The sequence below is a fragment of the Acipenser ruthenus genome, chromosome 47 (assembly GCF_902713425.1).
Source record: "Acipenser ruthenus chromosome 47, fAciRut3.2 maternal haplotype, whole genome shotgun sequence".
Taxonomy (NCBI): Eukaryota; Metazoa; Chordata; class Actinopteri; order Acipenseriformes; family Acipenseridae; genus Acipenser; species Acipenser ruthenus.
In genome coordinates, this window is record NC_081235.1 from 8709704 (window position 1) to 8730220 (window position 20517).

The following is a 20517-nucleotide window of genomic DNA, read 5'->3' on the forward strand; positions in this document are numbered from 1 at the left end:
CTCTTCTGAGCACTGTGAACGATCGCAGGTTTCACAAGCTATTTGCTTTAGAGCACCTCAGCATGATATACGACTTTATGAAAACTGAAAACGTTTTTGCATCACCATTTTATTTATTTATTTATTTTTTTTATTTCATTTTGAAACATCTCTGAAAATAACATTAACGTTAAATAAGGTGGATCCGAAATTGGAATATTACAAATAAGACGCAGCAGTTTGATCCATTGTTGGTTTTACTTTGAGTTTATTAAGACACCCCTGAGCTTGATACCTATACACACGGTGGCTAGTCAAGCTAGTAGTAAAACCTGGAATGGGTGAAACTGCTGTGCAATAGGAGTCTTATTTCCATCCCTGCCCTCAATTGGTTTAATGGAGCAATGGCCCAGGATAGGGGGAGTATAAAACAAAAGGCAATTTAGTTTTTTGCTGCCCAAGCACTGCAATAATTGATGTGCCTGAAACAGAAGTCCACCGTGTCGGGTCTCTCCACCACAAGGAAACAGGAGCAGCCATACAAAATACTTTATTGGTGTCATTTCATCTCAGCTACAACTAGAACCTCCCATAATGGATAGGTCTTGATACACACCCCCCCACCCCCCAAGAAAGTACAACACAGCGCTGTTCCCAAAATGAGCAGAACCCTACCGTCGCAAAGCTGTCCGACTGCCATGTTAAAAAAAAACAAAAAACAAACAAGTGAACGAAAGACAAACAATAGTAACAGCGTTTCAATTTCTACTCAAATAATAAAAAAAATAAAAAGCATTTAAACACCCCCCCCCCCCCCACCGCCCCACCCCCCCACAGGAGTTAGAAGCAGACCTGCCGTTGGAACTGCGCTTCATCATCATCATCATCATCATTATTATTATTGTTTTTCCTTTAAAAAGAAATCAACACTTTTTCAGAGTTGCAAGTACACATTGTATTTCGGCTGTTTGCAATTCAGAAACACACACACACACACACACACACACACACACACACACACACACAGTGTTCCCAAGGCAGTACAGATATCTGAAAAACAACAACGCAATACAATTTGTGTGTCGAATCTTACAGATGATCTCTCCCCGCTGGTACAGTAGTGTCCGGTTCCTTTGCTGCAGTTGAAGAGTCTTCCCCCTTCAGGGTGCAGTAGTGGATGAATTTGACCTCTCTTGACCAATTCTGTCATTTTTCAAAAAATCGTCCTGAATCCCACACGAGAGTCAGAAACTGTTACCGACTTCACATGGGACCACTGCGGAGAATAAACTGGGATTCGAACGCAGTCCTGCAGAGGTTACAGGAATCTAGATAGTGATCGAGTCAAGCCCTCAACCCCCCTCCGATTACAAGCAATTACAAACCAGTCTCTGCAGAGTCAGAGTCAATCTGCCCTCTTTTTGGCACGGGGTTTCGTGCAGGTTAACGAAAGTCACAAGGGCTCCAGAGTGGTTTGAAACAGACGAGTGTAGCTTGGGGTCTTTTTAGGAGGAAAAGTGGTTCATAAAAACAGTGAAAGAACAGCAGGAAGGGAATCACACTGCAGCACTGTACAACTTCATAAACCCCTCACAGGTTTACTGACTGCAGTGGAGGCCACTACTAAACATCAGTCCACAGGTTAGAAACAGTACGCATAGCTGTTCACAGTCCAGTCAAAGCCTCGTGTCCATTTGCAAAATTCTTCTTCACTAATGTTTATTATTTTTTTGTTCACTACGTATTTTTTTTTTTTTATTATTTATATAAAAAAAAGGTTTCTCCAGACAAGAACATTCATTGTCAATCAAGCTAGCGTCTAGAAATAAGCGAGAAGCTACCTTCCATCACTGCAGTGTAACATCATTCTTTCAGGAGTTAGACGACTGGTAAACAACACGCTCAGGGATTCTCAAAGCTCCGCCTCCTCCTGCTTGTCTCATTGGCTCGTTCCTCCTCAGTAGATGACCTCATAAACAGTGGCTTTCTTGTCACCGGAACCCGTGACGATGAACTGGTCGTCAGGAGAGATGTCACAGCTCAGGACAGAGGAGGATTCCTTCGACTACAAATAAATAAAACATGAACACATTTCAAACAGGACTAGTGTTTCTACAAGCGACGGTCAACTTGGCCTTACCAAGTTCATAAACTTATGAGAAGTGTGTAAACAATGTACTGAAGAGGTCTCCGGTGTAGTCCTGGGGTCAATGACCATTGCAGCGGTGTAACTGTAGTTCTAGTTCTGTAGCAGGTATCTGTATTTGCATTCGTGATGGCTCGGGTTACTTAGAATAATCAGGGTAAGCATGTTAAACATGTGGAGTGCTTTGTTACTTTTTACAATTGTAATTACTGCAGCATAACTATCTAATTACTATTATTACTATTATTATTACTATTATTACTATTACCTGGAATATACTGGCTCCGTAGGGCGTTCTCCAGGCGTTCAGGAGGTTATCCTTCCCAGTGCTTACAAACCATTTACCTGCAGGCACAAAACAAGCACAGAGTTGAGAGACTGGCTCTGCCAAATGGGACACACACCTGTCACAAAAACCTGGACGTCATCTGCACGTGTGCCAGGTTTCCAAGACACTGCTCGGCTGAAGAGCCAGACAGCTGCTCCTGTCTCTAATAGGGTGTGTGTGTGAGAAAGTGCAAGGTCCTGAAAACGCAGGGATGGAAAGAAGACTCCCATCGCAAAGCAGTTTGATCCATTCCTTGTTTTACTACTTAATACAAAAAAAGATTCACAGCTGAGCTTGTTACCTATACACTGTGTAATCAAGCACTTGACAGAAACACTTGAGCGAGACTTGCATCTTGCGCTATTAGGCTGGTACATGTAGACTGTATTACTGAAAGGGTTACACAGTGTACAGGAATGTCAAGCGTTAGGAATCTAGAAAACAGACCAGCTGTTACAGAAGACCGCTTTCGGAAAGGGGTCTGTCCAGCGTGACAGAAGGCTGTACTCACCGCAGTATGCAAACTTGAGAGACAGCACGCAGCTCTCGTGCAGGTGCAGCTGGTACTTGTCCGGTTTGGAGACGTGCAGGACTTCCACGTTGCTGCTCTCCATGCCCACTGCCAGCCACTCCCCGGTGGGGCAGTACCCCAGAGAGAAGATCTGCAACGACAACCAGGGCTCCGGGTTAGCCAGCCTCCCTGCCACACACCCAGCCCCAAGACAGAGGACACCAGCGCCTGCTTTCACAGACCAGGAGCAGCAGTGCGAGGGTCACTGGGGTCCGTGAAACCAGACGAAAATATCACACGCTACAAAACTGTAACCTGCTGGTTTAGGAGCCTGTAAGAGAGCCCCGAACAACGAGCCTCCCCACCCTCTCCCTCCCCCGGTACCTGTGAGGTGAAGTCGTGCTGCTGGAGCTGCCTGCCCTCCCTCAGGTCCCAGCAGCGCACCGTGTTGTCCAGCCCGCCTGTCCACAGCTTGGTCCCGTCGTTCGAGATGTCGATACAGCTGGCGCCGTCTGTGTGGCCCTGGAACTGCCTGTGGAGGAGCATTGAGGAGGGTCATTGCAGACAGACAAGCAGACAGCATTGAGGAGGGTCATTGCAGACAGACAAGCAGACAGCATTGAGAAGGGTCACTGCAGACAAACTCCCAGGACCCCCCTCTCCCAGGTCCCCCGCCCCCGAGATCCCCGGCTGGGCCGTGCTCCTACCTGACCAGGGTCTGGTTCTGCAGGTCCCACACCACGATGTTGCCGTCGCTGCAGCAGGAGAAGCACACTTTGGCGTCGGGGCTGATGGCGAGGGCGTAGCAGGCGGGCGCCGACGAGGTCAGCTCCGCCTTGATCCGGGGGGTGGGCGTGGCCAGGTCCCAGATTGACAGCGTGCTGGCCTCCCCGCCCACGATCAGGGTCCGCCCATCGGGGAGGAGCTTGCAGGAGCGGATGTAGTTATCACGGTTCTGCGGAGAGGGAGGGAGACAGAACGGGGGTCTATAATGCAGCGATCGTAAATGCCGGACACATTCAACAATCTCACCTTATACACCTTCGATTCACAGCTAAGCTAAACAGATACTCAGATCTTGCATGACCTGCGACTGTGGTTTATTCTGTCCCCCTGATGGAATTAGGCGCCCTCCTTACCAGGCAGTCGAGCTGCGCCACGGGGCTCTTGGTGCCCGGCTGGCTCACGTCCCACACCTTGACGCAGCCCTTGCCCCCGGTGTAGACGTGGCGTGTGGAGTTGCTGATGGTCACGGCGCACACCACGTCTCCGTGGCTCAGCGTGTGGACCTGCCGGGCGTGGCGCGGGATGCCCGGGCCAATCAGAGCGTCCGGAGGGAAGGGCACCGGCTGCATCTGCCCGTCGGCGCTCACGTGGAACGAGTAGGCACTGCGGGGAGGGAGTTAGATAGAGATATGAGGACAGACAACACTACAGATAAACAACAGGCATGCACTGTCTCTGTGGGCTACACTGTAATCTAGACTTGTGCGAAGGAATTGCCCTTCAAAGCGACATGACCAGTTCACAAGCTTTACATACGAAAGGGGTCTGCTCTCACTTTCCTCAAAAAAAAGGAGTTCCACGCAAGTACCCAATTCAAACCTACTCGACAACTCCTCTGAACTGGCCAGACAGTACTACCCAAGATTGAACACTTGCATTTTTACATGTCAAGGGGCTAGAGCGAGTCTCAAGCCCTGCACAAAGAGACAGAGAGACAGACAGAAGCACAGGGCGGCAGAGGGTTTGCACTCACGGTTTCCCCGATGCAGAGGCAGCAGCGGCGGAGGCGGCCTGCATGCTGGCTGGCAGTCCTGGCACTCGGAGGTGTGGGTGGGAGTGGGGAGACTCGTACCCCACCTGCAGCAGACACAACAGCGAGTTGGAAATGGAATGGATTAAAAAAAAAAAAGGAATTGATCCCAACCCTGTCCGCAATGCTAGATCACAATGCTAACAAAGTATTCAAAACACAAAACAATGACTGGACCAGGCATTTTCAATAGGATACAGATCACGAAATCCATCAGTACCCCCAAACCACCTATTAACCTGACCAGGGTCCCGTTCCGCACGGGTTCGGATCAGCAACAGCCTAGAGGGTGTCTCACAAATCAGGCATCTTAAGCGAGAGCATGAAGAATATGAAGTTAAAATCAGGGTGTTTCCCTTCATCTGTACCACACACCAGATCTGAATTCCTTCCTTCATCAAGACATTTCACACGTGAAAAATGACAATGATGCCTATGAGGTTAGACTTATGGGACTGTAGAACCTTTAGGCAGGTATTACACGTTCCTGTGTTGCGAGTGCAGGGTACTCACCACCGGCGGGCGTCCGTAGTTAGCAGCCGCGACCGCCGCGGCTCCGTTCATCTGCGGGGAGACGAGGTGCAGCCCTGCGTACGCCCCCGCTGCAACTGCCATCTCCCCGTTCACCCCGGGGTGAGCCAGTCCGAACGAACCAGGGTACGAGCCCTGCATCGACAGGGGGTTCCGCAGAGCCAGAGCTGAGCAAAGAGAGAGAGAGAGAAGGGAGCACATCCATCAGAGGGCATTAGCAGAGCCTTCAGGAGTGTGTACGAGACAGGATAATCACGCAGCAGAACCCAGCCGGGAAGGTAAGCGCTACTGCCACCGTACAGGAGGGGGTGGAAATCAGACTCCCATTGCATAGCGCTTTCATCCAGTCCTGGTTTTATTATTAGGAGTTTAATACAGCACTGTCCTGTTGCAGCATTCTACAGTGTCAGTGCCTGCCTGCGTCCTGCAGCAGGAATCAGAGCTGTGCATTGAAAAGCTAGCAGGCAGCTCCACTTCTGAGGCAATGCCGACATCTGCTGGTGGAAAACAAGCAGTACACATGCCAGTATTGTGACTTGTTTAACCTGTACCTCCCAAAATTCCATTGAGGAGAATAAATAAATAAATAAATAAATAAATAAATAAATGAATGAATGAATGAATGAAGTGCGATGCACAAACCTTAAAGCAAGCCATCACAGATTATATGCCCCATGTTCCAGTATATGGAAGCTACTGTATGCAAAATACAACATACAAAACGCATCCCAGGCCTCAATCACAAAAAAGGGTTACCGCCCAGCTCTCTTACCAAGGGGGTCGACCCCAGGCTTCCCAGGCATGGGTCTGAATTGTGGGGCGCTGCCGCTGGCGCTGGCCCCGGAACTGGGGCCGGGCGTGGACGACTCACTCGGGGGCATCGGAGTGCTGGACTTCAGTCCGGGGGTGCTGGACTTCTCATTCTGATTAGACAGGGAGAAACAACCAATCACAGCCTTCGTTTCACCAGGTTGAACCAGCTCGGAACAGATGTGCATTTTACAGAGGAACTAGGGGCTTGCTCTGGAGAGTTAGCAGCTAGCGTTGAGGGGAAAGATACCTCCCAACTCCCTAACACCAACTAACTTCCCAAACCAACTTAAAAAGTAGAATGTAATGCCATGTAGAATATTACTCCTGAGCATTTACTAATGTTATATATTTCTACAAGTTAGATTTTTTTTTTATAACACTCACAGACACCAGCTGTTCATAGTCATGAAACCCAGCCAGCGTGTAATGAGCAGTAATTATAATGCAGGTTTATAATTACAAAATCTCCTTCCTCCCTCCCCCATCTCTCCCCTCCCTCCTCCCTCCATGACAGCCGCGTGGCCAGGGCTCCTGAGCGTACCGCGGGGGGCTCCTTGCCCCGGGACGGGGAGGGTGCGCTGCCGGACGAGCCCATGGAAGTGGGGCTGACCTGTGCCAGCTCCTTCCGCTGAAGGTGCAGCTTGTCCAGCCCGTTCTCTCGGGACGAGTAGGAGTGGACGCTGCGCGGGGAGGCTGGGTCCTGGGGACAGAACAGCAGATCAGTCAATCCACAGCTATCCAGCAATATACAGGGAAGGAAAGAAGACTCACATTGCATAGCAATTCCACCCATTCCAAGTTTTACTATGAGCTTGATTAGCCACAGTGTGTGAGTAACAGAATCAACCGTTATGCAGTGGGAGTCTCATTTCCATCCCTGTATACTGATCACTTTAAGGGCTCATTTATAAAACCACTATAAAATTAAAACATTTGCTCTCCAGGACGTAAGCGCTGAGATGAAACATCCAAGGGGGGGTCCCAGGGGAGAGCAGTCGCATCTTGAATTGAATACTAAACACAAGCCAGAAGGACTCCAGCACATTCACTGCAAGAATCATAAAACCTCAAGCATCGTCTCAGCCAATTATGTTCCCTGTGGAGCAGTCGTTATCCCACAGGCAGGAAAAGCTAACAGGGCTTTGGAAACGCTTTGGAGACTCTTTAAAACTGCGTCAGTCACTCCCATTATTCCCCTTCAGAGCGGGACACCTGACTGTCAACGCGAGCGATTATCTACAAGGTCATGACTGCCCTGTCGGACGTTCACCCCGTCTTACTCCTAAAAGCTTCCTGTAGAAGTACAGCATGCAAATAAATGGCTTGTGGTCACACTTCATATTAAAGTCTGTGCCGGATCAAACCTTGTGTGAAAGCAAAGTGAAAATGTTATTGTTTTTTTAAACATTTTAAATTGACAGGTCGACGGGTATCCTGGCAGTCGGTGCTGGCGGATTTCGCTGCTGTGAAACCGATCCAGCTTTAAACAGCTGCACAAACCTCATCCACCACCAAGTTGTCATCGCTTTTATCAGCATCACTACCCTACAGAAGAAAAAACAAACAAACAAAAAGAAAAATGTAAGCTTTGGGTAGAGCTGCAAACGCACCGCAGAGGCAAGCTTGGTTATACAATTAGGAAAAGGATTAACCTCTTCACAGCTCATGGGCTTAAAGGAAACCTTCTTAAATATGATAAGATCAATCACAATTGACATATACCAGTATCTATCTATCTATCTATCTTTCTATCTATCTAAATCAAAAAGAAAAAGGTAATGTAGGTACACAAAAATGTGAATAACTGATAACATCAATTATATCAGGATATCAAGTTTTTCTTCAGCTGGAATCAATGCCATAGTTTACTTGAGCATCTCTGCAGATCAATCACCTAACAATGCAGCACACTACTCTGGTGCCGATTGCTACTTCAGGCATCTTTCCTGGCCACCACAATCCAATTGAGCAAGCTTGGGAGGAACTTGAACAATCGTCATGAAGACCCTCTCTGCACCGACTGAGTGAAACACGAATGACCGAACGGAGACGCCTTCCAGCACCTTGCGGAGTCTGTGCCACGTCGTGCCAGGCTGATCTAAATGGTGGTGCAGTGCGATGCAAGCTACAGGTCCTGATGAAGTTGCCAGGCAGGGCAGGTATTTGTAATGCTTTAGAATAGCTCAGGTTTAAAAAGCAAAGCAAAGCGTACGTAGTCTGTCATGAAGTCCTTCTCCTCGGCTTTCCTCTTCTTGCCGTTGCTCAGGTAGTCTGCTTGAGCCCGGCCTTTGTCCCCGTTCGACAGAGAGCTCTGAGAGAGGAAACGCGAGTTAAACAGGAGCAGCATCAAACACCTTCAATTAAATCCCCCTCACATGCAAGTCAATAAGGGAAAACGCACCCTTAAGCGTTCTGCTAAAACAGAATACTTAACGTGGTTTGTGCAGTCAGCTCCAGCTCTTCAAATCTCATGTCAGTTACTTTTTCATGTTTTCTATGATGTTTGAATACCTCACAGCAGCTTAGAAGGGATTATGTTTTTATATCTCATATTAAGACTTATTTGACTTGGCTTTTGAAATTTAAAAAAAGTAATAAAAACACACATCTGTAAAGCGATCTGGGACAGCCTTGGTCGTGAACGCTGCTATATAAAATCAAAAACGGTGCTGCCGTTGATTTTTGCAATTCTGTGGTTCTGGGTTCAGTCAATCCATTTTCTCTATACCCATCTTCCCCAGTCTCTTCAATTAGTTTACATCCTAATTAATAATGAAAACGCACAGCCCCAGTAGCTGCAATGCTTTGAGTGCGGACTCTTTAAAGCCCTGCTGTTTGCACTCCAGCGACCTGCCTGACTCGGACAGCTCCCTGATATACACTGTGTCAGACAGGGCACTGACACCATCGCTCAGCCTGCCTGCCTGCCTCTCTGCGCTATAAATACTCTGCGGTGAGCTCTGGAGGATGTGGCGAGACCCCGGGGTGTAAATAACGTCTTTCAGAGCCTCACATCTCCGGCCCGACTCTGCATGTGGGAACCACAAGACCGGGCAGCGAGCCAGCACAGCCTCGGAGCCCAGCAGCTGCCAGCAGCACTGTGAAGCTGCTCCACTTATTCAGGAATGCTTGAGTTTCGTTTGCCCCCCCCTCAACACATTTAAATACAGAGCTCCACCTTTAAAAAGGGCAGCTGTTTATACAGAGAAGCCAGTTGTGAGACAGCATGGTCGTGGCTCTTGCCCCATGATCCATTCCACTAGCGCGTCCTCTCTCGTTAAGAAGCACAACACAAACAGCACGGTCTGGTAACTATGGACCCGACTGCAGCATCACGAAGCAGGAGCACAGTATAGAAATTCTAAAACATTATTATTATTTTATTATTATTATTTATTTATTTATTAGCAGACACCCTTATCCAGGGCGACTTACAATTGTTACAATATCACATTATTTTTATATACAATTACCCATTTATACAGTTGGGTTTTTACTGGAGCAATCTAGGTAAAATACCTTGCTCAAGGGTACAGCAGCAGTGTCCCCCACCTGGGACTGAACCCACGACCCTCCGGTCAAGAGTTTAGAGCCCTAACCACTACTCCACACAGCTATATATATATATATATATATATATATATATATTTTTTTTTTAGTTCTGGATTTTTTGAATTTAGCACTGATGGAGTGTTTTGTACTTAATAAATAAATAGGGGTAAGTTGTTTTCTTAGTTTAGCACCGTTAAGGTTTAATTGAAAGTTAGTAAATGTCACACAATCATAGCTCCACGATCAGGGGAAAAAAAAAAAAAATCTCTCAATCAGAATCAATAACTAATCAAACGGATCAATGAAAGGACGGTCTCTACTCACCGGCCCTGGCTCCCGATCTGCTTCCATGGCGAGAAATGCAGCACCCCGAAAGAAGCCAAAACAAACCAAAACAGACAAAACTGTCACACAGAGCTCAGACCCAACGAGGACGACCAAGAACGACACGCACTGAATTCTGTACCAATCGTGGCAGTCCTCACTGGAGAAACATTTTGGGGTACCGCTGCACTTGAGATGGCTTGATCATTAAAATATTTTGCATTGATGATTTAGCTAAATCAGGGGTACCAAGATATTTACTGAGTAAATGGGATAAAGGGGCACTGAAAGGTTTCAAGGCTGGCGACGCAGCAGTGGATAATTGTGTAACACACCCCCTCTCTCTCACACACTGTGTCTCACTCGCTGTCTCTCACTCGCGGTACCTCTATGATGCTCAGCCGCTGCTGCCACCGCCTCCAGGTGGCTCCGCTCCTCCTTGGCTGCGAGCTGCGCCTGGACCCCCAGGGCCCCCGAGAGGGCCAGCAGACTAGAGCCCCCCCCTAGGGATGCCAAACCCGGGTGCTGCAGGCCGGAGGGGAGAGAGGTCAAGGGGAGCCCCTGTGCATGGTGGGACAGGTGCTGAGCCTGGAGCTGGTGCTGTAGGGAGAGAGTGGAGAAAGAGAGAGAGAGAGGGGGATCATACCGCTTCAAACAACAACTGCACCTCTAGAATAATTTATGTTTGTACACCGAATGCCTGTATGAAACCCATCTACAGCCTGCTAGGACGACGCTGCAAAGGATAATATTGCACGTTCCCATATTTGTTTTGAATCCGGCTTAAATTTATTTTTTAAAGCGACACAGAACAATGATAATAAAAAATGATAAACTGAACAGTAATCATGAGAATAAAATCATAAGAATGAGAAAGATGGAAATACACACTGTGGGCGGCAGAGGGGGGAGTCCACGTACCCCTATCGCGGCATTCAACTCCCCCATAGTCACCTGCTTGGCACGCTCCATGGCCTGAACCACCTGCTGCTGGTGCTGGCAGAAGAAACCAAAATACAAAATTAAAGGAGGGTGATTTAGAGGATGGAAAGGAGCAGTATCCCATGGTAACAAAAACAAACGAATATGGATTTTTCATTTCATAATATTCTTTCAAAATGTTATTAGAATATTGTTTTTTTTTTTTAAATTCTGAATTACTGGAAAACAAAACCGTATAGATAAAATTAAAAAAAAACACCTTACCTCCTGAGACAGGAAAGGAATGATCTGGGCGCAGATCACATTCAGCCTCTTGGAGATTTCGGTCTGCAATAGGAAAATGACACTGTAACAACCACGCTTTGTAACTACTGTGTAATTACATTGACGTTTTGTATCAGCATGGTAACACCAGGATACAGCCTGTTCCAGGCAGTGACACACATCACCAGGGATACCCAAACTACTACTGAATAACAGCTAACAAAGGACGTATTTATAGGTACACTTTTAAACCCTAAGGAAGTTACAAGCTCACCAGAGCGCCATCAATCAATAATATAAGCAAGCTTACCATTCTACTTTAAACATTACAAATACTTCTGTGTAGTCCTAATAAAAACAACAAAACAGTATTCACATGAAAAACTAAATCTGAAAATCTGTGTTGGTGTTACTCTGCAGAAAACTGATTCCTAGGATCCCTGCTTATTACACAAGCAGTTACCAAGCAAGTACAGGAACCACCTAGCTAGTTATTACAGTGTTATAGAACATACCCAACCATTAAGTCATCTGTGCCATGCGCAACTAAATCCGAAAGCAAAAAAAAAAACACACACATGCTGGGTTAAAGTAAGATTTTATAATCCATTGCCTGTGTTGTATTTCAGGGATGTGTGCAGCATCTGCCACCTTCACTGTAGTTACCGACTGATCATCCACTTATTTCAGCTGCCTGTACAATACAGAACTGGTCTAACTTAATAAGTACAGTGCAGCTACCCATAACATTCATACAGCATAGAATTATATAAATCTAATAAAAACACAGATACAACAAAGGCAGAGCGATGCATTCGTGCAGAGTGCACCTCCCTCGGTAACACTCAATACAATAGCTCACTTTTGTCTGGCAATGCACTGTAAGGTGGTGTCGACAGTAAATTCTAAGAGTCCTATACTTTCCTGTATAAGGAACCTTCGCTGATTCATATATATATATTTTTGGATGTGCAAGTCAGATAGCAAAATAAGGAGGGATCGCTGTACTGTCCATTACTCTGTGTGTGTGTGGGGGGGGGGCAGGGTAGGATGGAAGGTATAAAGCAATACAGCTCTCTCTCCTAATCACACACCACTGCCCCCAGCTCACAATTCTCCATCAGACACGACTGCCACTCACACCCCCGCCTTCAGCACCGGGGTCTGCAAATTGCTTGTAAATGATTTATTAATGAAGGGAAGTGAGGCAGCCCCCACACAACCAGGCTCCAGAGACAGAGCCCAGAGCCTTTCAGAGGATTAATAGAAAAAGATCCATCACCACAGTCTCGAGAGAGAGGAAATGATTTCTTGTTAGTGAATGCCAGCTCCGAAATGACCTCTTCAGGAGGGAGGGAGGGACGGAGGGAGAGAGGGAGAGAGATGGGAAAAATTGAAAATAGGTTGGGGGGTACAGGGATGTACATAAGACTCCCAATCCATAGCAGGTTGATTCATTTCTGATTTTACTATGAGTTTAATAACACACACCTGAGCTATACACAGTGGCTAATCAAGCTTGTAGTAAACCTGGAATGGGTGAAACATTAAAAGGTTTAGCCAAGGCTTCCAAACCGTATTTTTTAGTGTGGGCTACCTCAGCAGTTTTTGTCCTGTTCCCCTGCCCCCCCTCTCACTCTCGTTAGCGGATTAGCGCTTGTGTTATTGAAATGCTCACTTTATTCCCCGATGCGTTTGCTGTAATTAGCGGATCAATTAGGAGGAGCGGGGGTGTTGAATTCCAGAGGGACCAGGCTTGTGAAAATGATCTTTCACACGTTCACCGCTACTTGACAGGATCAGACATCACATAAACCAGTGCTGGGAACAATGTATTCATTTGTATATTGGAATTTATAAAACTGACTGCGATGGATAGACAGGAAGATAGGGAGATAGAGAGATCGATATTAGTATGAATTCCTTCATAACGAGAAATATTAAGAAGTGCGACGCCTTCCTTACCTGTTTGTGCATTTCGATATTAAGGCCGTAGGACATTTCATAGTACTGAAAAACAAAAGAAATGAAAAAAGAATTACAACACAGAGCCGTTACAAAGACATTCCGCGGCAGGAACGCTCTGCACATGCCATTACCATTACAAAAGCAGCAGTGACATCTTCTTTAAAAAGCTGGCCCGCTAACCAAACGCCAGTGCCAGAAGGCCCTCGGTTGCTAGGCGACGCAAAAAAACTGAAAAAAGCCTTGCGCCGTACCCCCTCACTCACCATCACGTAGTGCCTCTGGATTTCTGTCTTCTCTGTTGCCAGCTTTTCACATTCCAGTTTCAGACTGTGTGAGAGAGAAAGAAAGAGACGCACACATTGGTGAAAAAAAACAAAAAAAAAACAGGAGTTCAGAGCCAAGTTCCTGAGCAAGGCTGCAACATCAAAAGTGTCTCAAACTATTTTAATATAGGGGACCTATAAAACCTCGCAAACAAGAAAAAACTGCATTGCGGTGAATGTAAGTGTTTCTATAATATTTGTCCAGGGATAGAAATACGACTCTTCCTGCATATAGCAGTTTCACTTATTCCAGGTTTTAATACATGCTTGATTAGCTCCAGTGTAGCGGTAACAAGCTCAGGTGTGTCTTATTAAAATTCATAGTGAAACCAGGAATGGATCAAACTGCAATGCAATGGGAGTCTCACTTCCAGCCCTGTAAAACACACAACGCAGTGCCCAATAGACACTTCCCACAAGGTGATAAGCTTCTGTGTGCCTCTGGGGCTTTCAGTTCTCCACCTAGCCTGAGAAATGAAGCCACAGTCTCAGAGATGCCCTGCTCGCTTCGCCTGCAAAACGATCACAAAAACGGCAGAACTGTATCTGTGGGTTCCTCACTGCGGTCAGCCACCATGCACTGCGTAGCGTTACAAAGAAAAACCACAAACCCCCGCGCCCACACCCAGAGCTTGTGGCAGAGCTTGTGGTGCAACGGACCGCTGAGAGAGGGAGGCTTAAACAGAGTCTGCCGTTGCATAAACGCCACAGAAACACAAACCACGAGATGATTCAAACTGCTCTGCAATAGAGACGTGTCATTAATGTATTGATTTAAAAACAAGAAAAGCCATCCTTCCCTCACCTTTACAACCGAGTACCAATCGATGGCAGTTATCTTCCGTTTTAAAAGCAGATTGGAAGAGAGTTTGCCTCTCATCCAGGGGGCGTTTACATTGTTACTGCTCTAATGCAATGGGAGTCTTACAAAGCTCAGAGAAACAGACCCTGTAAAGACTGATTGGGTGTGTTTTCAGCACCCAGTATCATTAAGCTCATGGTAAAACACGGGATGGCTCATTTGGCGATGCAAAGACACTGAAAACACACCCATGCCTGAAATTACTCAAAAACATTATTAAAAGAAAGGACTTGGAAGAAAACCGTTGTGTTATGTTATTGTGGATACTGCATCATGCACAGCGGATGCACATTTTGTTCAATTCTCCCCTGAACACCCAGGTAATAGCTTACTGCCTGAGACCGATCCTTGGCAATTCATCCTTGGCTACGTGTTACTCTGTGTAACAATTCAGCAGGGCTCCTGCAAACTAGACTTGCTTGCAAATGGCAGGTTTATCCTACAATCAGAGCCGAGGGTCTGTGAAGTCAGAATATGATTAATGCTGCTACATTACAAAACGGCAACATGTAATCATTCCAGCTCGGATTTATTCACCCAGCCGCACATGCTCAGAGAAGACTGACTCGTTCAAACAGATGGGGGAAGCCGGGACTAAATGCATTCACAGAGATGGCAATAAGACGCTCCTACTGCATAGCAGTTTCACCCATTCCAGGTTTTACTGCGCGCTTGATTAGCTCCAGTGTATAGGTAACAAGCTCAGGTGTGTCTTATTAAAGTCATAGCAAAGCCAGGATGGGATCAAACTGCTACGCAATGGGAGTCTTCTTTCCATCCCTGCATTCGTATGCATTCACAGATTGGAAAACTCAGCGTCCAGGACCAGACATATGCAAAAAATAAAAAAAGAAACAAAGTTGGTGTCTGCCTAACACGCCGAGTCACGCCACTGAAAATGTTCTGCTGAACTTCAAGTGCCCCAATTAGAGTGTGCAAATTAAATCACACATGACTGTACATGGCAAGCAGCATCGCAGACATCCATGCAGTCTGACAGCCTCTCCTAGACTGTGTTTCTATCATCTTATCAATCAGTGCTTGCTGGTGCACCTTCACCTTAAAGTCTCAAAACTAGAAACAAAATCAATTTGAGGTTCCCGTGCATCCAAGTGATTAGCTGCAGTTTTTTTTTTCTTCTCAAAACCACTTTTTACTGCAAACGAAAGAATCACATTCAAAATCTGTCCCCCAATAATATAAAAGCAGCTCTCCCCTTACTAGTCCCCGTATAGCTCACATTGATTTTCATTTTTCAATCTCTCAAGTGTTGGAGAAGATCGCTCTGCTGCCTGCCTGCTGACCGTGTAGTTCGATACACAAGAGAAGCACAGAATCCACCCGGAGAGATTTCAACTGAGCGATTAACAAGCCTGTGAAGCTACAAGCCATCTTCTACTGGGACTCAACTGGCTCTGAATTCAATAGCGATGCAAAATTAATAAAACTGACTGATAAATTACTGACTGCCAACAGGGAGGGATGCAAATTAATCACATGCTAGAGAGTGGTAAGTCGCCAGTCTCTTTAGAATGAGGCATTAGCAGGGCTATAGGAACTTCCTGTAGAGCTCTACTTGCAGCTGTTCCAGGTCCAAGTCATTTGCTGTATAAGTTACAACCCTCAGCGAGACACTGGTACTACTGCTACATAGCAGCTCAGCGAAGGGCAGGAGCTCCTGCAGCACACAGTAAACTACATCCAACCCCGCGAGGTACCTGTGGTACTGCGTCTGCAGGAACTGGAACTCCTCTTTGATGCGGTCCAGAGTCTCGGGGTACGTCAGTTTCAGAGACTGGGGGGTCCCGGGGGCGCCCGCAGCAGAGGCAGACGAGCCGGGGGGAGGAGCCAGCGGGGCCTGGAGGGGGGCAAGCAAAACAACTCATCACTACAGTGGGAATACAACACAGGGAAGGAAAGAAGACACACAACAGGAGACTTTCATCAGGGGAGTCTAAACCTGGTTTCGGAAGTGACATTAAAAGATTTAAAAAAAAAAAAAGGTTTGGTTAAGATTTTATTCACCATTTAAAAACATTTGAACTGACCCCCCCTTCAAAATGCCCGTCTGTCCATTTACTGTCTGGAAAGGGAAGTAGACTTTCCAGTTGGAAGGCTTTGAGAGCCGGTGTCGGGTGCAGTGGCGGATTTGTTTACTGCGGGGGGGTTTTGCGACAAACCTGCAGTTATTTTTTTCGCTTGGATTGCAAGAAGACAAAATCACACCGAGTGTTTTCTGTCACGGACATCAAAGGAGAAGGACGACGTCCTAAAAAGCGTTTACGCTACCGATAAGGGTCAGAGCCAGGCTGTGGGCGCTGCTCTTGTTCTGCTAGCGTTAAAGGAGTGGGAACGTCTCTCAGAATTACACTTCTCGTTGCCCATGAAGGGACAGCTAGCTGCTCACGAATGCCCTGCTAATGGGAGTCAATCCATCCCTTGCAGCTGGTTTACAATGCAGACCGAGAGCTCCTTAATGAGTCCAAGCCTTGTTGTAAAAACAAACATCTATGTCCCATTAAACTCCAGACGCCCTCTTCACAGACATTCCTGCCACGTGTTTGGGCTAGTGTTCATCTTGTTTGTCTTGTTCAACGCAGAACCAGTGGTGAACATGCCTCTCTCTCTTAAAGGTGCAGCAGCCTACCCCTTCTTAACTTCAGCACCCTTTTTTTTTTTTTTTTTTTTTTGCAGGTCAGATTGGTCCCTTCCCAGCTCCAACTGCAGGGCTTGAAACACGAAATAAAATTAAGCTGATTGAGGAAGCAGCATGACACCACTAAAGTTAACAAGGCGTGCAAGTTAACAACACACAACACCCCCCCTGCCAAGGATATTAAATGCGTTGCACGAATCAGTACCTAGGAAAAACAAACAAGCGAAAAACAACTCATTCAAAGGCAGGTCATTACAACCTCGATCAGGGATGGAAATAAGACTCCTGTTGCAGGTTTGAACACTTGATCAGCCACAGTGTATAGGCAACAAGCTCAGGTGCGTCCCATTAAAGTACAACCAGCAATGCATCAAACCTCTATGTAATGGGAGTCTTATTCCATCCCTGCAGAAATCTGACACCCACCACCTCCCATGTGCTAGAACTGTGATTTCCAGAAGTCTCCCTCTCTCTCGCTCTTCTCTACAGTACACTGCACAAACCCATATTTTCAAACCGCATGCACTGACTACAAAACACATTTCATTGGCACCTGGGGGTCTCCAGAGAACAGCACGCATGTATGGATCCACAGCCTTAAAGGAGCAATGCTTTGAAAGGTTTGCGTTCTGCAGTAGGGTTACCAAACACTGCAGCACGGAGTAGCTGTTTTGTCTGTGCCAATGACTTTACTGCTAAAGCTTCCCAGCAACTTGGAAATCAAACAACAAGTTTGCAGCACGAGTTGAGTCATATCTGGGATGTATTCATTCCAAGACGCCCAGAGCTTTTATATTCTATGCAAGCCATCTGCAAGTCACCGAGCAACTTTCAAACTCAAACATCGGTCTACCTAGCTATTTTTTTTTACCTATGCCACCTAAAGAAGGCAGAAGCTGAAATGTTGTAGCCGTGTATTAGCACGACGAGGGTTCAGTCTATCGACGGCTTTTCTTCTTTGTTAATTATTTCTAGTGATTGATGAGCACCCTGTTGGATCCTGACTCTCCTTGGATAGAGAGCTGTTTGTGGATTCTCTGTAGTATTAGCAGTCTATTCAACATGGTTTTACATGAAGACACTTTTAGAAATCAGCATGGGGGCACTCCAAGTTTTAAATTGAAAAGGGCAAATAGAGTAATTTTATATAAAATGTTGCTTTTAAATCTTTTTACTAAAAAAATAACAATTGAGCACTGTCCTTACAAACCACACTCCACATATAATAATGTATGTGGTTTCAGTTATGGGGTATTTAAAAGTTACTTACCTTCAGCACTGGATAAATATATACACAGGTACAGCCGAAAAAATATAATTAACAATTGCAAGAGAATTCAAGACAGCCTACACATTACAACACGTGTGCCACACAGGTTCTAGAGGGGAACACCAGTTACAACACAGCCTGCTTGTGGCAGTGCTATAACATACCCAACACATGCAAAGCACATGATTATACAGCACTTTCCCTTCCTTAATCTGTGCCATTTCAGAGGAGACGTAAAACACGTCAATTAACGATTTAAAATCTAGCAGGGACACCCAGCTTCTGTTTGTAAATTGCATGCCTTCACAAAAATCAATAGGTCCCCTTGTCATGAAACTTGCAACTAAAGCATATTATTATTTACACCACCTCTATTGGATTACAGCGCCTTCCCTTATGAATTTCAAATCTATAACGCGGGCATCACCATCATAATAATATAAAGGATACTGTATTACATTATTAGCATCATCCACGTGGGCTATTCGAATGAATAAACTGAAGTAATCACTTCTGAAGTCAGTGTTTTTGCAATAGCTGCTCTGCTCAGATTTTGACCACCATAAAATAAATAGTTCCATGCAAAGCATCTGTGCATCGTCACCTTCATTATAATATTCAAAATCAGATTAGTTGCGTGTTTGTTTTTCTGAAACCATCTGAACTTGATCACAAGCACCCGGTTGCTGTTTTAACAATATAGTTGTTAAACAAACCGATGAAGTACCCAAGTTAGCGAGCAACGCTGGCGGACGGATAACCATTTTTTCCCCCACACACAAACATGCGTGCAAGACATTCTGCAGCGTAGTATTAAGAATAGATAACTGGATGAAAAAAGAGAGGGAGAGAGAGAGAGAGAGAGAGGGGTGTTTGGAAACATAACCACAAAAACTTTCCAATGAAATAAAAGTGTTGCAAATGAATAAGCAATGGAAATAACGCGGATACTTACTGGGGGGCGGTTCTGAGGAAACATTATATATATATATTATTTTTTTTCAAAGATTTGAAATGGAGAACACAATAAAAACACGCTGAGGGTTAAAAGCACATCACAGCCCGACACAGGCCTCTCGTAGTCCAAGCAGCAGCAGAAATGCGACTGAAGCTCGTTTCCACTCCCGGCTTCCTTTGTTCTTCCCGATCGCCACAGAAAAAAAAGCAAAGAAATACTATTGTTTATTTAAAGCGCCGGTTGCCCAGCCAAGTCAGCGAATTTAGCAGAAGTAAAACATAGTAATTATAAGAATTATACAAAAAACACTCATGTGGTACTTTAAAAAATAAATAACAATAACAATCCAGAGATATTGTTATCGCTTCCGGAAATATGAACGCAGACTCCACGTTGTTTTTTAAGAAACGTCCTTATTCAAGATTCAGCACATACTCGTCCCTTTGTTTCCGTCTGTGGCCCGACTCGCCTTGCTTCGTTTCTTCCCTCGGTTTCACTCGCAGATGCAGTCGCTGCTCGCTTTCTGATGTATTTCTTGCAGGAGTACCTAAAACGACTGCCGTACAAACCCGGAGCAGAGAAATGCAAGATTATAATTATACAGCGTCAAATTTCATGCATTTCAGAGCTGCTTCAGCGTGCGGCTGCGATCTGTTTTAAGTTGTTTCCACGGTATTCCTTTTGGTTACAATCAGGCAAAACGTCCACCCAAGATATCCATCGAAGATTTTATAGATTTAAATTGTAAACTTAAGTTTTTCATCTTGGAAATAGAAAAAAAAGCAAACAGTGAGACTGTTATGAAAACAAAATCCACGGTATTAATGTCATTCTTCTCCACCACCCCCAACAAATCAATAATCCCAAATATACAATATATCTTTATCCCTGTTATACTACAAACAATCCCCCGGGGTCTTGTGTTCTTTATTATTATTATGTATTGTTTAATTGTCGCGGTTCCCCCAGGTTTAGTTTGATATATCTGTAAATCCGATCAGGGAGTGTATGCAGTGAAAGAGATCATGAATGAATGAAAACTCCACGTGGGTTTGGTCTGTTTCAGTCGACACAGCGGCGCCGACCAATCCGCTGGCAGAGCCTCAGTCGGCCCCACGTGGGGACACAGCTCCGGGCAGCTGATTGGCTGGACGGGGGACACAACCGTTCCATACGTCAATCAAGGGGCACGGACTGCAACGCAAGGCGATTTAACAATAGTAGTGGAGCGAATAGGATGGAGCGGTTCTGTTAATTAAAAATGTAATGGGGGG

The 20517-nt window shown here is 45.7% G+C and overlaps 1 protein-coding gene across 5 annotated transcripts; it reads right to left on the minus strand.

The window, feature by feature from the left end:
* Positions 1-513: 513 nt before the first annotated feature.
* On the minus strand, positions 514-20290 carry LOC117401468 (transducin-like enhancer protein 1). Of its 5 annotated transcripts, XM_059013972.1 has the most exons (21): positions 19679-20290; positions 19241-19424; positions 16078-16217; positions 13438-13501; positions 13172-13216; positions 11207-11269; positions 10892-10996; positions 10386-10600; positions 10001-10055; positions 8337-8435; positions 7625-7669; positions 6666-6824; positions 6084-6234; positions 5294-5478; positions 4724-4827; positions 4104-4353; positions 3672-3919; positions 3349-3496; positions 2965-3115; positions 2394-2470; positions 514-2044 (listed from the first exon to the last, which is right to left on the minus strand). In XM_059013972.1, the coding sequence occupies exons 2-21, from the start codon at positions 19262-19264 to the stop codon at positions 1937-1939; spliced, it is 2436 nt and encodes an 811-aa protein (XP_058869955.1). In that variant the 5' UTR covers positions 19265-19424; positions 19679-20290; the 3' UTR covers positions 514-1936. The 5 variants fall into 5 exon arrangements, with proteins under 5 accessions (XP_058869955.1, XP_058869957.1, XP_058869956.1 ...); XM_059013974.1 differs by having other exon boundaries at positions 10955-10996; positions 19241-20290; XM_059013973.1 differs by having other exon boundaries at positions 10922-10996; positions 19241-20290.
* Between the last annotated feature and the right edge of the window lie 227 nt (positions 20291-20517).

Excerpts from the sequence above, each read along its gene's own strand:
- LOC117401468 (XM_059013972.1), bottom strand. The coding sequence starts at position 19,264 with ATGTTTCCTCAGAACCGCCCCCCA. Across the intron at positions 16,218-19,240 it reads TTCCTCAGAACCGCCCCCCA|GCCCCGCTGGCTCCTCCCCC; the intron begins GTAAGTATCCGC and ends GCCCCCCTCCAG. Across the intron at positions 5,479-6,083 it reads GCCTGGGGTCGACCCCCTTG|CTCTGGCTCTGCGGAACCCC; the intron begins GTAAGAGAGCTG and ends CTCTTTGCTCAG.